The 18,879-nt window shown below is 42.3% G+C and overlaps 1 protein-coding gene across 3 annotated transcripts in view; it reads right to left on the bottom strand.

Annotated features, from left to right (window-relative positions):
- Nucleotides 1–1,068: 1,068 nt before the first annotated feature.
- Nucleotides 1,069–18,879, bottom strand: part of alk (ALK receptor tyrosine kinase) — a 193,628-nt gene continuing 175,817 nt past the window's right edge. For 2 of the 3 annotated variants that reach the window (XM_077621023.1, XM_077621025.1), the window contains exons 22-31: nt 16,160–16,346; nt 14,477–14,567; nt 14,223–14,287; nt 14,020–14,149; nt 13,204–13,301; nt 9,322–9,414; nt 6,023–6,124; nt 5,244–5,378; nt 3,333–3,423; nt 1,069–2,959 (exon numbers count right to left, since the gene is read on the bottom strand). In XM_077621023.1, the coding sequence (XP_077477149.1) occupies nt 2,030–2,959; nt 3,333–3,423; nt 5,244–5,378; nt 6,023–6,124; nt 9,322–9,414; nt 13,204–13,301; nt 14,020–14,149; nt 14,223–14,287; nt 14,477–14,567; nt 16,160–16,346 (1,922 nt within the window). In that variant the 3' untranslated portion in view covers nt 1,069–2,029. The remainder of the gene's footprint in view (nt 2,960–3,332; nt 3,424–5,243; nt 5,379–6,022; nt 6,125–9,321; nt 9,415–13,203; nt 13,302–14,019; nt 14,150–14,222; nt 14,288–14,476; nt 14,568–16,159; nt 16,347–18,879) is intronic. The other variant, XM_077621026.1, reaches the window with a different exon arrangement.

Raw genomic sequence — 18,879 nt, 5'->3', positions numbered from 1 at the left:
CAAAAACAACACAATAACTTTTGCAGTAATCAACAAAAATTGTTGGTGCAAATATAGTGCTTTAAAACCAGACACAAAAGTACATTGCAAAGAAAGGAAAGGAAACTAAGGGGTTTCCAGCAAGTGTACATCCTGACCTACACCGACGAAATTCCGTCGCTCCGAGGGTACGTCATGCGGCTTCAATCTTTGGCGACGTAAATGTCGGCGTGAAAGCAAAAGAGTATTTGTTGACAGGCGACGTTGGCGTGCGAGGCCGGTCTGAACGCAGCTTAATTGCTCAGTGGCTTGGCCGCCGCTCATGACAGCCCGTCGTTGCTTTGCAGCAGACGGACTGACACGCTAGCCAAGTACAGTCAATTAACATATGTAAGAAGTGACATTTTCACTCACTGAAATGTAAACAACTCGTGGCTTTTGTCCGTCAGGCCTGAGACCGAAAAGGCAACTCAGATGACAACTGCTATTTCAAAAACGGGGAGCAAAAGTAGCGTCTGCTTTCAAATTCATTTGTATTCCATCTTGTTCATTCCGTCATAAAAAAATGTAAATGTCGAAGTGCTTTTGAGCGAGCAAATTTGAAGGTTAACATTGATTTCGTTATAACCGCACGCAAAAAGGGACGTTTTGGCGAAAAGCCGTGAGGGAAGAAAGACCTTCGTGTCTTTGATACGGCGAAGACATGAACGCAAGACGTCAGTTCGTGGCGACCGTGACCGGACGTTTTGTCGAAAGACGTTTGGTCGACCGGACGTTTGGTCGAACGGACGTTTGGTCGAACGGACGTTTGGTCGAACGGACGTTTGGTCGAACGGACGTTTGGTCGAACGGACGTTTGGTCGAACGGACGTTTGGTCGAACGGACGTTTGGTCGCCGGGTTCGCTCGCTGTCAAATTATGACAGAGTTTACTGTTGATATTTTGATATTAAACTCTCTCTCTCTCTCTTTCTATCTCTCTCTCATGATTATAATTTTGAGAGCTGGTTTCAACAGTGACAACCCGGTCGACCAAACGTCCGTTCGACCAAACGTCCGGTCGACCAAACGTCCGTTCGACCAAACGTCCGTTCGACCAAACGTCTTTCGACGAAACGTCCGAGTACCCGTGGCAACGGGGTTGAATTATTTCGAGTTGGGTAACAAACAATAGCAAATAAATGCTTCATGGATCCAAAATGAAAGGGCAAAAGGTTACGTTGATACGCTCGATTGTATGAAATCATTGTTCGTGGAGGTGAAACTTTTGTCGAAATCTATTTTTCCGGTTCATTCATGGCGTTTTGCCGTGACTCATTTTCGAAAAAGCCCAAAACGTGAAGTGAGCCTGAACTAATGCGGGTTAATTGCTCGTACTGTGAGGCTGCTCATTGATAATTTATAGAAGCACATCCAAATAATAAATAAACTAAAGAATAAATAAACAAGCAGGCAAGCAAAAAACATCAACAAACACATTTTTCTAGTTTTTCATTTTCCTACAAATGTCTAGGTCGATCCGACATGTGATTCTGAAAATGTAGAACTTGGCCTTTTTTGTTTCGTGTCTGGTGACGGATTTTGCTAATTTTAGCGAAATTAAACACAAAGCTGGCAACGACAACTTTTTTTTGATCGGAGTTTTGGAGTCAAAGTACGCGGTGGACCATCGGAATATTTGTGGCCCGAACCGCCGGTTAGCGAGACGGAAAAAGTGGAAATATTTGCTATAAACTCCTTTCCGTGAGGATCCGCTCGCGCTCCCTTTACGATGAAAAAATACACTTTGTGGACGTAAAAACTAGTCTTTGAATTCATTTCGCCATCCCGTGTCTTGTGATGTGCTTTAATGTTGGGTTGGGGATTTGACGCTCGGCGGCTTCCTCGTAATAAAAGATGAACGGATTTGAGTGCTGGCGTACGCGTGAAAGGTCGCTTCCGGACCGGAGGGAGAAAAAACCCAAGGATGGGAGGATTGGCCGACACGGCGCCGGCTCCTAAACGCGCTCGCCGAGCGTGATGGAGTTAATTCAACTGTACACGCACGTTGACTAAAGCACGGTGGCGTTATGCCCCTCCATCCTGGGCAGACGGGTGTCCTGCACCGTCCCCATGGTGACCAAGAGCGGTCGGCTGTCCTCGGATAATCCCGGGTGACTCCGGGACGCCGACGTGGGGGCCCTCTGGTGGGCGCCCTGTTGAGGATTGGCCTCCGGCGAAAGGCCTTGATCCTGGTAGCCGTAGCCGATGCTCCCGCAGGGGAAACGTCTCAGCGTGTAGAGGGGGCCCGGTGGCAAAGTGCCCGAATCTAAGAGGAGCGGGGATCGGCTGGCAGGAGGCGGGGGGGCTAGCAGGGGTCGGCAAAGACCCTGCTGTTGCTGCTGTTGCTGCTGCAGCATCTGAAGCTGGTGCTGATGTTGAAACTTATGTTGAAGACCCATGGACCCGGCCACCTCGGCGACAGTCCTACCCGCCTGTTCCTGCCCTTCCCCTGGCACGCGGCTCCCGCTGCCCCCCGCGGCCAGAAGCCCCCTCTGCCTCTGCTGCTGCTTTCTCTGGAGTTGCTGCAAAAACCACGAGCCGTAAGTGGGGTTCCACAAACTGGTGCCCTTCCCGCTCTGGCTCTCTTTCTCGGCCGCGTGGCCCTGGGCGAAAGCCAGGTTGACGTGTCCGCCCTCCGAGGACGGATGGACGGGGGCCTTCTCGGCGATGATGACGGAGGGAGCCGGAGCTTGCTGGTGAGGACGGAGGTACTCCTGAGGCTGAGACGCCGCCGTCTGTGCTTTGGTCTCGGTCGTACCTCGGCGATTCTCTTCTGAGCGGTAGCGCGGACCTGGTTGAGAAAGTTCGCCGTCGGGCGCGTGGGGGTTCACCAGCACTGTCGCGCCGGAGGGATTGTCTGACCGGACCGGTACGCCATCTTCTTCCTCCTGGATGGGTCCGTATTCGATAGGCAGAGGCATGGTCACCACGTCAGGGTCCTAAAAGGATCGGGTTAGATGAGTCACGTTACACCGGCAATCGTTTTAGATTATTGATGTCGTGTTTTAGTCATTCTTACGGGACATTCGGCGGGCCGTTTTGACTGCCAACTACTCCGCCAAAATGAATCAATTCATAATATTCGATCACTCATTTAGAGGCATTAACATTTGCCCAAATTCCTATTTAGAACCTCTTAATAGCAAATATTCTCTTGTGATTTTTTTTTCTTTTACATTTTTTAGTAGCAAATGGGGAAAACAGTAAATATTCTTAGCTTTTATCCTTTTCTTTTTTTTAAATTAAAATAGAAAAACACTATCATCCCAGAACTTGAATTACACGCCTTAGCTGCATATTTTTTCCCACTACCTGTAAGCAGTAGTCAATTCTCTCAAGTATGGTAGAAAAATTCGGCCTGTCCTCGGGTTGGTGCTGCCAACATTGTGTCATTATACGGTACCTGTGAATTAAAAAAACCACATTAAATTACACTAGATTTTTTTTACAATGTCTTTACAAGCAGAAACAACCGAAAAATATAAACATTTAGTAGTGAATTTTTTGGGACTAAAAGTCACAGTCCAACTTGAATCTGAATTTACATAAATCTCAATAGGTCTTTACAATAATTTTCCATGAATCTCATTTTTAGCACAAACAAAGTCATTATCAGTGCAGACCAGTTAATTATATTCTCAAGGACATCGATAATGCCTGCCTCTTCCCATTATTTCATTCAATTGACTTCTTTCAGATTGCAGATGAACTCATTGCGGTCGCCACGTTGTCAAATTCTGACATCTGGCCCTGACACAAAAAAATTCAGTTTTTCCATTTAATCAGTCTTATGAAATATTCTAACTGGCCAACTTGGGGTGAAACAAGGACTAAGAGGCCATTCGTCAACGAGTCTCTATCCAAGAGCCAGTCTCATCACTTTTAACAGCGAGTAGAGTTTGCGGTGCTTATCATTGTGAGACTGCGGTATTTCAATTCAAAATAAATAAATAGATAAGACGAGGGGAAAGAGCAAGGAATCCCCAAACTGCACTAGCTTGTCTGTCTCCCTCAATTACGGATAAAGTGCTTTCAGTAGAGTGCTAAGAGTAGCTCCTTGTCCACGAAAAGGCTGTTCTCTCATAGTCCAAAGCTCCTTTCGGGGAAGTCAATCTCCAAAGGCAGTACGAGTATGAGTAAGCGCTTTTGTGCCGCTAGTAGGATGCAATGACCCTATCTATAGCTGCCTTCACACCCTTGAGTCTAACGGCCTCCGTTTGAGCGCAGCGCAAATTCATTTTCCGAGGGGTCGCAGTTTATAGCGGGGGTATCAAACCTACGGTCCGCGTCCAATCCGGCTCGCAGGCTTTTTCTGCATTACAGGCATCTAATAGCTCCTTCATACTGCACATACGGAATATCATGCTTTTATTTTGATAGGGGCGCTGTAAAAATAGAAATTTATGGGTTCGTGCATTTAAAACAATTTCGTGTACGCGGTCGCATGCACTAATTTGCCCCCTGCCAATCAAAACGGCACTGATGTGATGATGACCCACAAATGCAAATGACCTGGAAATGCCTAAAAATCAATCTCAAATGTTCCAAAAATTACCGGAAGTGGCACGCAAGTACCCTAAAATTGCAAGAAAATTACGCAAAATAAACTCATGCATGTCTAAATCTTTGGTTTGGATATGGAGGCTCATTTTTTAGTGCCATTGACGGTGCTAGATGTCCAATCGAATCGAATGAAGGATGTCTCACTCCAAAGAATTTTTGTAAGATGAGAAGCCTTAAGTTGCCTCGTTAGTTCTCTCTATATAAGGCAAGGGTGTCAGACTCGGGTTGGTTCGCGGGCCGCGTTAACGTCAACTCGATTTCATGTGGGCCGGACCATTTTAGATATAATATTTAGATTTTTATTTATAAATGGATTAAAATAACTGGATTAAAAGCCCTGAATATTCAGTTTTTTATACATCTAAAACAATGTTTATTTTAGCTTTTTTAAAATATATTTTTAGATTTTACAAAATGATTTTTGAACTAAAAACACAGAAAAATTGGATTAAAAATTTACAATTATTGATTTAAAAGGGGGAAATCAGGAAATTTAATGTACATCGATACTCTTCATTTTAATTTGATCCTAAAATAGAAAGTCGGCACTCATGATTTACTTTCCCGGGCCACACAAAATGATGCGGCGGGCCAGATTTGGCCCCCGGGCCGCCACTTTGACACATGTGATATAAGGTCTGAAGGTTATATTTTACTTACACTGGCCCAGGGCAATTTTTGGGGGGGTCCATTCTTCCACCGTTGGTTACAAAGTCCAGCACTTCCTGATTACTGCGACTTGGATAAGGCATGTAGCCTAGGGAGAAGATTTCCCATAACAGGACCCCAAATGACCTGCCAGACATGGAGAAAGGAAAAAAAAATAGTTGGAAAGGCAGGCGAGTCACGTAGAAAAGTTTAGGCTAAAAAGATTAGGGTTTAAAAAATGTATTTTTAAGTATGAACCCACTTATTGACCCCTAACAGACATCCTATCATTTTAGACGGGATCAGTCAAATTGGATTGGACATTATCACTGTCAGTGAGACATGAAGTTTTAATACTAGATTTCTATATATGACCCAAATAAAGTCCAAATCTTAACGTTTTATTCATTTTTTAAAATTAGTCTATAATTAATAAAGTACAAATTTTCTTTTCATGAATCAAAACAATAATTAAAAAGGCAAAAACAAATATTCTCTCATCTCCAATACATTTTCATTTACTTTCCTTTCTCTTTTATGGATCTACATTTCTTTAATAATAATAAAAAAACGAGAAAAACCTGTTATTTTTTGTTTGGGATTTAATTTAAAAAAAAACCCAATAAATACTCTTTTAGTTTTTGATTGTTATTGGTTTTGTTAAAAATAAATAAAAAATAAATAAAAGGGAGAGGGGAGAGTAACAGTAAATTATTTTAGCAGAAAACAAGACGTCAAAGCATGCGATTTCCCACGAAAGGGGGGCAGTGGGACCACCTGTGGCTGCTCACCATGTGTCTGTTTTTGATGTGAAGATGCCCTCCATGAAAGCTTCAGGTGGCATCCACTTCACTGGGAGCATAGCACGACCACCTTTCCTGTAATAGCTTGCTCTACACACATTCACGCACGCACGGCAACACATTCATCCGAGGGGGAAAAGACATTAGAATAAGAATACAATGGAAGCGGCGTTAATTTGCTTTGCCGTTTCCGTGGCAACCGCCTCAAGCGAAAGGATAAAAGCAAACTGACGCCAACGTTTCGTTTGGTGTTGTCAGTGGGTGTTTCTGTGCTTTTATTCAAATGCTTTTTAGATCGGGGTGAAGGACACACACACTCACTTGCAAGGTTTCGTCAATAGGAAAAGGTCAGATTTTTCGTTTTATTTTCCTTTAGTCGTATTTAATATCGCCTTGTTGTCATTGTGACTTAAGTTGGCATTTTTATTGGACCCTTTTAAAATAACCTATTTGGTGTGTTTAGTTTGAATGTTACAAGTGTCAAAGTTCATTGCCTTTAATGTTTATGAACATTTACGCACATTTTTACTACTGAATAAAAACCTGTTGTGAAAGCTTATTTGGTGCAAATTGTGTGTTTTTTTTCTTTCTTTTGGGGCATTTGAAATATGTATTATGAGGGAAAATGGGGCCTCGAACATATTCTGGTTCAGGCAACATAAAAATAAGCATAAAATGACTTTAATACCTTATTTGTGGAATTTACTCCCTCTAGTATTATTTCAATATAATGTAATATTACATCCCAAAAACTTCATTTTTCAACGTGGCAATATTAATTGCATTATAACACAAACACCAATGTTAGGGTTTCAAACTTTAGGTAATTTCTTGTAAATTTTGGATATACAGTCTATACTAAATTCAACCTCTGTCTTAATGATTTGATTTGGTGATTCTTAATGATCCCATTTACTTAGATTTGCTTTGTACTTTGTGCTTTTGCTTTGTTGTTCTGTCTAATCACCCTCTTGCTACTGCCACAATGAAATTTCCCCAATACAGGATGAATAAAGTTATCCAATCCAATCCAAAACTTTACAGTTTTGCTTATCATTCATACTCAAACTCTAATTTTTGTTAAATTAAAAATTTGCTAATTCTTTTTATTTAACAAAGGCTACAAGAACCGATAGATCCTGGCCAAGCTACATAGAACGTCGCTACCAACTTTCAAGATAACCGTTTCCGTATAAATAACACTTCAAAGTTAGTGTTCACAAGAACAACTACAACAACCTTGGTGGCGACTTGGCAAGCCTTCAGCCTAGAGGTTTGCGGCATGACGATATTCCATCCACTTGTTGACGATCTCCTAAAGCCGCTAAATCCTCTTAACCGGGGTCGGCAACGGGGTTCACGCGAGCCATATTTTGGTGTTTTGTTATTTTTTTCACATCACGAGTGTGCCTACATGCGTGCAAGGCTATTTAAGTGAAGAATAGGAGCACGTGCGAGTGCGCCCCAGGCTCTCTTCTGCGCATAGAAAAAGCCGACATTAAGCCGCATCCCCATCCGCACTGTGACGGCCTTAAAAGGACTTGCATGTCCCTTGTCACACAAATTAGGACCACACGATGAAACGGCAAATAGAATTCGCAGACAGCTGAGCGGCACCGAACGCGAGGTGCGCCCTTATTCTTCCGCACATAAAAGCTAAGACAAGACTCGTGTGAGCATAACTGCTGGAGGCTGCCATGTAAAAGCGCAATCTTGGCCGGGCACCTGAAAAACTGACACCAGCAATTAAATCAAGTGCTTTGAATTTGGCACCTCGGGGGTTGCGGGGGGGGGGGGGCACAAAGCAGAAGCCCCAACCAGATGCGACTTTAGATCCGCCCCTGTCCTCATCTTCGACTTTTCACGGAACGCCGCTACGATGTAGCTGCGTGTTTTGACACATTTCTCAGCTCCAGTTTCTCGCAGATGAAAGGCTACCGTGATTTCCCCGAAGAATTGGGAACTCGTAACACCAGGCGGAACTACACTGTCCGACCGGCCAGCCGATTTAAAACGTTAGACACAGGAATAATGAGGTACTAGTTGGGTAGGGATGAAAAGAGGGAGTTCCAAGCTCCTCTCAGTTGCGCTCAAACATTTACACATCTTAATGAGCCGCAGGGAGAGGGCAATAGTTTAGAGACACGGGGAGAAAAATCCACAGATTTAAGGGAATCATCTATTATCTGCAAAGGTTGCTGGGAAACCAATCCCAGCAGACTATGAGCGAAAGATAGACTACACCTGAGACTGGTCGCCAGTCAGCTGTAGGGCAGACAGAGAGACAAACGACTATTCGGAGTCACAATCATACCGCCATCGAGCGGGAACTGATCTTACGCTTGCCCACAAGTCAGGCTACATTTAAAAAAGGTACTAATCTTATTATCAAAATCATTGCATAGTGATAATATTCAAGATTATAATAAAATGTAAGAGTCTGAAGACCAGTCACTACTATGCAACTGCAATTTGAACCAAAAGCAACTCAATTCTCAAGTTAATTAATAATCCTGCTCCTGTATGTTTAAAAACCCGTGACCGGACGTTTGGTCGCTGGACGTTTGGTCGCTGGACGTTTGGTCGCCGGACGTTTGGTCGCCGGACGTTTGGTCGCCGGACGTTTGGTCGCCGGACGTTTGGTCGCCGGACGTTTGGTCGCCGGACGTTTGGTCGCCGGACATTTGGTCGCCGGATGTTTGGTCGCCCGGGTGAATATAATTTTGAGAGCTGGTTTCAACAGTAAACTATCTGTCATGTTGTCAAATGTACGGCGACCAAACGTCCGGCGACCAAACGTCCGGCGACCAAAGGTCCGGCGACCAAAGGTCCGGCGACCAAACGTCCGGCGACCAAACGTCCGAGTACCTTAAAAACCACATTGGAAAATAACATACCTGAAGGTTTTGCACTCTAGAAAAAAAATCTGGCCTCATCTAATTTTAAGTAACATAATAAGCCCTACAGAGGACAGAAATGTTATGACAGCACACATTAGATGAATATTTTTCAACAGGATATAACCAATACATTTTGTTCGTTTCAGAAAACCCTCAAAAGCTTTTTTATAGAGTGGAAAATATAATGATAAATTGGATTGACGTAATGTCTGGCGATGTTTCTGTCTACGGTTTCAAGGCTCCACTCAAGTTGTTGTTTTTGTTCATGTGGACAATAAGTTTAAGTCCTTTACCGTACCGCACCAAGTGAAAGTATGATGTGCCAATTCTATAATATTTCCACATTCATTGTGAGAGATGAACTATACAAAAATATGCAATTCTTACCTATAAATATCCCGAGCCATCCCAAAATCTCCAATCTTGGCCACGCGACCCAATCCTTTGCAAGTCAGCAGGCAATTACGAGCCGCAATATCCCTAAAGGATGAAAAATACACATAGGTTCAAGTGTCAAAATATGAACACACTTTTAAATGATTGATCACTCCAAGTTGTTCACATATTTGCATAAAACAGACACACAAACCGAATTAGAAGTTTAAGAAGAAAGTTCCGATCAGCATCGCAGGTGAAACTCAGTTTCCTGCAATATTTTTTTCTTCTTTTTCATGAAATTTAACACCAAGGAACGCTTGAACTGCGGCATATACGAGCCGAGCGACTAAAATGAGAAAATACATAAAAGTGGGATTTTTCCACAGAGCTCGGTTTGTTATTTTTGAATAAGAATATTTCGGTGCTGACACTATTCGATACGCTTGAGTTTGGAGGCAAAGTAAAACGCGCCGTACTGAATTATTTCTTTAGAGAAGACCTCACGAGCACAGTGCGTACATCTCTTTATCAGGCCAGACAAATGGGCACCAGCACTGATAATTTGCCAGGATTGAACATCCAAATAACAGCATGTGACAGGCCGCTCAAACGGAATCATGAGACCGGGGCAGAGCTGCAACACACACAACTGGAAGCAAGATGACCGACTGCAGCAGTAAGCAGCATGCGGGTGCTTTAATACAGCCCTTTTCCCGATTAATGTCGATGTGAAATGACAGACGGGGGGGATGTGGCATTAGCTGCGACTGATTTAAACAGAGAGTCTTTACAATATGACGTCCTTTGGGGGATTGAAAACGAGTCAACACATTTGCGTTGAATCATTTACTTTGCATGAAAATCAACACATCCGCGGAAAATGTTTACTTCTCATATTATCAGTAAGAGCCGTCATTTAGCGAGCGGGAGTGTGATTTTCCAGTTTAAGTACTTAAATGAGGAGGTATTTACCAAACAATTTGCAGTGGCAATGCGGGTGTGCTTATCTTTGGGGTTCAATTACGGGCAATAGATCTGTTGGGTAGGATGTAGACTATTTAAAGTATTTTCCGTACTAAAAGACGAATTTTCAGCAGTGTGCTATATAATCCGATGCGCCTTATATACGGGTCAATATTGGTGAATCATTGCATAAAATTCCCATTAACACAGCTCCATCTAGTGGATGAGTAACACAATCTACGTACTACTACTACTACTACTACTACCAACACCACCAAACCAACCCCATTACTACGACTGCTTTGTGTAATCCGGTGCGCCTTATATATGGATCAATATTGGTGAATCATTGCATGAAATTCCCTTTAACAGAGCTCCATCTAGTGCACTCGCGATCAAAGCGGCGGCCCGTGGGCCAAATCTGGCCCGCTGCATCATTTTGTGTGGCCCGGGAAAGTAAATCGTGAGTGCCGACTTTCTGTTTTAGGATCAAATTAAAATGAATAGTATAGATGTATATAAAATTTCCTGATTTTCCCCCTTTTAAATCAATAATTGTAATTTTTTTCTGTGTTTTTAGTTCAAATCTATAAAAAACTGAATATTCAGGTCTTTTAATCCAGTCCTTTTAATCCATTTATATAAAAAAAAATCTAAATATTATATCTAAAATGGTCCGGCCCACGTGAAATCAAGTTGACGTTAAAGCGGCCCGCAAACCGACCCGAGTCTGACACCCCTGATCTAGTGGATGTGTAACACAATCTACGTACTGCTACTACTACTAACACTAACAAAACCAACCCCATTAGTACTACTGCTTCGTATAATCCGGTGCGCCTTATATCTATATGAAACAAATTTCAAGATTCATTGAAGGTGCACCTTATAGTGCAGAAAATACGGTACTGTTTTTCCTCAGGTCTTCTAAATTCCATGTTAAAAAGCACTTGTGGTCAAATGCAAACCGATGCAGACAAATACAAGTGCCTGAGTCCTTGTTTAATGGCTCGGAAGAAGTCACACTAATGATTTGGTTCTGCTCGTAGGCAAGGACGAGCCTTGGAATCCGGCAGGCGCTGTCACAGACAGCTAACAGAGGCCTTCGGGGAAGGGCGCAGAGTCGTTGTGCATGCAGCGCAGTAATGGAGGTGCCGTACAGCCTCTTGATAAAGCCTTGTTAACAGGCAGCACACTGTTGACTTTAGAGAATTATAAAAGAACTTCCAAGGGCTCCTTCTCTTAGCCGCGTTTTGCAAATTCGTCTATATTACGGCTATTGTCGTCAAACACTAATCTTTTGACAGGCACATTTTTTTGCGAACATTTAAAAAGTCTCATGACAGGCCTAAATAGCAAAAAATGGACCGGATGCCAAGAAACGGTTGGCCATTAGCGACATGCTCCTGACAGGAGTAGAAAGAAAAAATATTTTTCAGAGTCCATTAGAGTGATCCCCAGTGCGGACCAACATTTTACTGAAGTCCAAAAGTTTTTCTCTTTAAAAAAAAGATAAAATTCATAATCAATATACATCTCAGAAAGCTAATATTGGTAAATTTGGATGGCAAATGGTCTCCACAACATTACAAAGAAGGAAATAGACAATTTATATATTCATTCATTCATTTTCTGAACCGCTCTTTCTCCCAAGGGTCGCAGGGGAAGCTGGAGTTTATCTCAGCAAACTACAGGCACCCTGAATCGGTACTCGAACGTTTCGTCAAAAGACGTTTGGTCGACCGGACGTTTGGTCGACCGGACGTTTGGTCGCCAGGTTGTTACTGTTGAGACCAGCTCTCAAAATTATAATCATGAGAGAGAGAGAGAGTGAGAGTGATATTAAGATCTAAATATCTAATATCAAAATATCAACAGTAAACTCTCTTTCATAATTTGACAGCAAGCGAACCCGGAGACCAAAGTCCGTTCTACCAAACGTCTGTTCTACCAAACGTCCGGTCGACCAAACGTCCGGGGACCAAACGTCCGGTCGACCAAACGTCCGGGGACCAAACGTCCGGTCACGCCCTGAATCGGTGGCCAGCCAATGGCAGGCCACGAGGAGACAAAGGACAACCTCACAATTTCTATATTAATGTAGTTAAATGCAACTTTTGAGAAGTATAAATCCTCCCAAGCATCTTTGGTTGCCTCAAAAGGTGCATCACTTCTTTTATAAGATTCCATTTCCTATTGTGAGCTCAAAACCTTTTCAAGTGAAGCACGGGATTTTCAACGCTTTGTAGATGTTTATCCAGCTGACCTCATTTGTGCGCCCTTTGCTCCAACTCTCCTGAACGGACCTTCATAAAAGCGGCAATAAGCCACAAGGACGGCGCTTCTCAATACATGCACAAAGACGGACAGGACAGAAGGTCAGCGAGAGACGCGGCCATTAGGTGGATTGATGGGGCTTTTCGGGTCCACGTTGCAGCAAACACACTTTAATAGGCCTCGTTTGTCAATGGCTTATACCTGACCTGAAAGGCAGATAAACTTCAATTGTCTTGATGTGATTGTGGGAGGAAATTTGACCTTTCCCCACATTGACTTATACTTGACCTTCCTCGTGAGTGTCCGTAAACGTGACTTTCAAAGGAAAATCATCCGTCGAGATTCTTTTGTTTTTCAAACAGAATGCTTCTCTTTGTGTGTCCTTGAGCTACAACATCAAAATGTGTCCTTATGTTCCACTTATAATAAGCAGAAGAAAAAAATACTATTATTGTCCCAGCAATCGGGGTAGATCGCTCTCATCATTTGCATTCCATATTCACAATTTATGCAGCCACATAGTATCAAGGTTTTTCTTCCCCGTCCGTTGGCTCTCTTAGGAATACAAATAGCGTGACGGGTACGTATGCTGCATTTGTCTTCGCCAAATGTTTCGACATTTGCATTTATAAAATGAGTGGCTTTTGATACCTGTGGATAAATTGGTTCTCTTCCAGATACTGGCAGCCCTTGGCGATGTCTCGCGCTACGTTGAGAAGGTCAACCATGGTGATACTGGATGGCTGCTCCTGGAGAGTCCAGAGACATAGCACAATATTCACACATTGATTAAAATGCATTGACGAGATAGCAAATAAACGGGCATTTTTTTTTAAAATTCAACTTTGGATTTGACTCGCTACAAAATGGCACTTTTTTGGTACACGGTCGATTGGTCGCCGGTCTTTTGGTCGCCGATCTTTTGGTCGCTGGTCTTTTGGTCGCCCAGAAGGTAAGTGATAATTACCAATTAAATTGTTGCTCAAATTCCCTAAATACAAACTGCGAATTATTATTTAGTAATACTTAAAGAAAAACTCCAAATTTCCCAGACTTTAGTTTTTTGTTGGAGAACTTGTTAAGACCCTGACGGACGTACCTTCCTAAGGGGACAACTCATGTACATACAAACTCTTATACACTCACACGTCCGCTCAGTGAAACTGCTCAGGGCCATTGTTGGCTTTGATTGATGCGTAGACCGTGTTGTTTTACCTTGTTTTGTCGCCGGTCTTTTGGTCGCCCGTTGTTTGGGTCCGGGCGACCAAAAGACCGCGACCAAAAGACCGGCGACCAAAAGACGGCGACCAAAAGACGGCGACCAAAAGACGGCGACCAAAAGACGGCGACCAAAAGACGGCGACCAAAAGACCGGCGACCAAACGACCGGCGACCAAACAACTGCACACTCACAATCAGAGGTTCTGGATTTGGATATTTCTGTTTGACATCTGAATTTTGTCTCACCATTCTGGGTCTCATCTCCCTGAGGAAAGTTTTAAGGTCTCCTCCGGTCATCAGTTCCAGCAGAATGAACCTGGGCATTGCCTGTAGACTGACCCCGACGCAGCGCACAATGTTCTGGTGGCTGAACTTACTGCAGAAAGAAAATGGGAGATTTTGTCAAGCAAATATTTCAACCGCTACATTACGTCTTAAATGACTGATACCTGATGATTAGAGCCTCCATAAGAAAGTCCAGTTCATCTTGTTCAGAGCAAACCTCAGGGAGAGTCTAGTTTTCAGATGAAAATATTTGATGAACTCCCTGAAAGGGCTTTTTTTTCTTTAAGTGCGCATACATCAACTATTAAATAGAGGTATAATTCCTTAATATAAAATGAGATCTCCTACACACTCAAAATGCCCAAGTGTTTGCGAAACTTTTCAAAGAGTCAAACTTTTAAATAAAATAAAAAATCACCTTGACGGCCACATGAAGTGGACTGGGTTCACCTGGTATCCCCACTACCAGTCCCTCGTAAACCTCACCAAAAGCACCATGACCAAGGCCTCTGTGGAGACAGTATGGACCGTAAAAGTCACATGCTTGTGGATCAGGTTTGAAAATATCTACATGTAGAAAATACGTAAGTTAGAGGGACAGAAACATTGATTTAAAAAGTTGTTATGAAAACAGAAACTAAACACTAAAGCAGGGGTCGGGAACCTTTTTAATGGAGAGAGCCATAAACACTTCATATCTTTTTTAAATGTTATTCTTTGAGAGCCATACTCCGAATTTTAAAGTGAAAATGTGAGCCTTTCAGTAATTTCACAACTTTGAAATTATAAAAAGTCTGTGAATTCTTTTGAGAACATTGTTGCGCTGTTGCTAATCAATGAGAGTATGCATGCAGAAGAGTGAAATGAAAAAAAAATATGATTAAAAAGGTGCTAGAGGTCGTGTCAACGCCACAATGCCGACGCAACGCTCCTATTGGTGCGTTCGGGACTCATCTCTCTCATCAGAGATTTCCATAGTCTACCTTACAGGTTAGCGGAGAGCCATATGCAACCATCAAAAGAGCCACACATGACTCCTGAGCCATAGGTTCCCCATCCCTTTCCAACAACTAGTGAAGTTTCCTATTGTATAATCGTATGACTCTCCCAATACGTATTATTAAGTAAAAGTTATTATGGAGTACAGTGGTACCTCGACATACGATCGTAATCCGTTCCGAGACTGAGATGGTATGTCGAGCTTTTCGTAACTCGAGCGGACGTTTCCCATTGAAATGAATGGGAAACAAATTAATTCGTTCCAATACTCTGAAAAAACACCAAAAACAGGATATTGGATTGGAAAAAAATGTGTTATTTCTTCTAATTCACCATCTATTAACAAAGTAACACATAACTAGTGGTTTAATAGTAATAAAATGTGTTTAATATAACTAAAATTGGGCGGTGTTGTGTGCACTAGTATACTTCATTACCCAGAAACCCCCCTTTTTGCCCGTGCATGCGCGTTGTGCGTTTCCTGGTCGAAACTTGTCTGAATAAATCGTTCAGTGCTCGTAGATATCTGTTTAGACGAAAGAAATGCGGCAAAAAAAGACGCGCTACAATGATAAACACCCTCATGTCATGGCCACCTGGCTTGGTCGCATCTCGAAATTTTGATCGTATCGCAGGCGAATTATTCGATCAAAATTTTCGTCGTACAACGAGCTGATCGTAGGTCGAGGTACCACTGTACTGGTAATTAGTCAAGAATGACAGCTAGAAGAATCCAGACCAAAACAACATATGGTCCTCGGTATGCAATTTCTTTGGGGATACAATATAAAATATATCCATTTTCACGTTACGTTGTATCACGATAAATTATCGATATACTGTTTTCAAAAGTTATGAATTGAAGATGAAAGAAAACATGTTTCATTCCCCTAAAAATTAGTAGTTTGTGACAGAATTAGCTGTGTTTCTAGTGTATTGTACAATGAAGATGTATCATATTATGCCCAGTATACACCTGTTATTTGCATGGGGTAAGTCACTTTTTTAGGTTCATATTTGGTTTTGATTAAAAAACAAACATTTGTATTTTTATTCCCATATAGTTTATAAAGTGAAATAGCTTTTTGTTGTTTTTATTCACCTGGTGAGGGAGATGTTGCGCCGTGGCACTTCCTTAAGGTCGTTTACGGATGCCGTCTTGCCGGCGAAGCAGTAGTTTGGATTATAGTCAGTCATGATGGTAGATGCCCGCAGCTTACTGAGCTTACAGTCTGGACTCTGGAGCTCCAGCTGAATTGACTGCAGCTCAGTGTGTTTACGTCTGTACACTGGGGAGGAATATACATTTTCCTTCAAACAACCGTCATTTCAACAAGAAAAACTGTTTATTTCATCTTCAAGTTGACATTTTGAGCTCAGACACAAGTGCAACTTTGTCTGAAAGACCTTTTGTTTGCTAAAAAGCAGCCATTGACACTCTGGAAAAGGCATTTCTCTTTCAAAAATATGCTAGTATTGTTTTTCGGATTATAACTCGCATCCAAGTATAAGGCGCACAAAACAAAATATTTGCAAAAATAGGTAAAATCCAAAACTAAGAACATACTTCATATCATCTTGAAAGCCATTGAAAAAAGAATAGAGGGAAGAATTAACTGAATATATATGTATATATAGTTTTAAAATATAAAATCATATATATATTTTTTTAATAATTACACATTTTTTAGTCAGCCCTTTTCCGTTATTTTTGATTCTACTGGTTTCCCATGGTGACCTCTGATTGGATGTCGAAATTACCACAAGCCAAGAGCCCTCGCTTGTGGTTCAGTGCAAAAATAACATGTGAAATCATATAATAATATGTGAATAATCCCCCCACAAAAGTCGCACCCCCGGCCAGACTGTTAAAAAAGCTGCGACTCATAGTCCGCAAAATACGGTAATCACTCCGAAACAAAAACAAATCGTTAATAAGCAGCTTAAGCGAAGACGAGACAGCCGTGAATGGCGCTAAGGACACATTAGTTCAAGTGAGAACAGTCGGCGTGTACGTTTTTCTTCCGGTGTTTATGTTGAGAAGAGCTATTTAACAAGTGCCGTCTACTGTGCGAAACTTGTCGGCCGCCGGCTCAGCCGCCATCCATCCATCATTAACACATTTCATTGGCGCAGATACCGCAGAGGTATTGCTCACCCCCTACCTTGCCGCCGAGCCTAGGTGGGAGCCTTGAATGCCGGTGTTTTGTTTGTGTGTAAGCGCGCCACTCCAGCTATGCGAGGGGGAAGCGTGGGTGAGCATGTGGAGAAGATGATGACTTGATGAGTGCATGTCTGGCGATAATGGTTTGAGAGCTGCTGGGCTTTTGGGTGTGCGCACTGGCTGCAAGGTCTTCTTGTTCTGACAACAATATATTAAGTGATGTCCAAGTGGGACCGAGTTGAAGACTGTAGAACTTTGAGTGTGGGAGGGAGAGATTCGTCTCCCGAGAACAAGAGGGCACAAACTAGAGTACTCGCTTGCAGTCATGCAGCAAAGAACCTCTCGTTCATCTGACCGACCGGTTGTTTTAATCCTAAAATACATTCTTGCCAAAATTAAAACATTCTATGACAGGCCTACATAGCAAAAATGCACCAGGTGCCCCAAAAAATTAGCCCAATACTCTCGCTATAGCATGTAGAAATGAAAAATAATGTTTGTAGTCTGTTATTATCAGAGGTGGGCCGTCAGGGCCTTCTCTGCTGGCCTAAGAAATATCTGAATCATATATTATATTTTGTCCATCAATACTTATTAAATAATTCCAAATGGTCTGTTAGCTTCCTTTGATTGCTTTTCCCACTGGTTGCACTGCTTCCAGATGTGTGTTTTCGTATTGAAGCATTTAACCAATCACATTTCAGCCATTATTTGTTGCCAGGGTCAGAAATCTGCCTCAAGGCCTTCACAATCAGTTCTGCAGGCTCTGCTGCATTAAACAAGCGTTGATAAGACTGTTGCTTTAACTAATAAGATTTCGAGTTGGCAACACCACAATGCCTTGTTGCAGGCGTAGGGATACGTCATTGCCTTGTCACAGGCATAGGGATACGTCATCGCTTTCACCAACTATGATTGGCCAGTGATTAGCCAGAGCTACCAAACTGTATACAGAGCGAGCTGCACAATCAAATATATTGTTGACTTGATTTAAAGCCATTTTCAAGACGGACTACGCCAGAAATACGATAGGACAGGCTCGACTTTCAGCATTAGCTTCGATGGCGATAGAAAAGAAGGAAAAAAAGAAAGGAGGATGGATATTGTGTACAGTTAAAAATGATTTTTGGTGAGTAAAATATGGCTATATTCCTAAATAATATTTCAATTGTGGGCCCGGTTCTGATATCTGAAAAGCTCCAGTATTTGTATTTAATCATTAAATGCTGCTAGGAAGTGGATTTTATATTTGTATATATTTTTATATAATATTTATTATTGCTTAGAAATGCAGGGAAGCATTTCAATGGATATGTAGAAACAAAGAGAGTTCAATTGTCTGACTATTTTTCCCCTCAAGAGGCACTTTGAATCAAAAGCTCTCTCAGAACTAGCGCAGAAATCTACGCATGACAGGAAATAAGAAGAATTGAGTGCCGCCTTGCGTAAAACCTCCCCTGTGTCACTTCTGCTTCTCTTCTTCTGCACCTATTTGCCGAAGTGGCCCACAATAAGTGAGTGATTGATTTCTCTCGCTGATTCGACATGATCAATCGGCCAGAAAACTTGCGGACAAAGGCAGACGATTGCCAACGTGTAGTACACACTGAAAACACTACACAAACGTCTGCAAGAAGAAACTTTGACTGATGGCTGTC

Source organism: Stigmatopora argus, chromosome 15 (genome assembly GCF_051989625.1).
Source record: "Stigmatopora argus isolate UIUO_Sarg chromosome 15, RoL_Sarg_1.0, whole genome shotgun sequence".
Classification (NCBI taxonomy): domain Eukaryota; kingdom Metazoa; phylum Chordata; class Actinopteri; order Syngnathiformes; family Syngnathidae; genus Stigmatopora; species Stigmatopora argus.
Note: the sequence above shows the minus strand (reverse complement) of the source record. Positions and strands in the feature narration are given on the sequence as shown.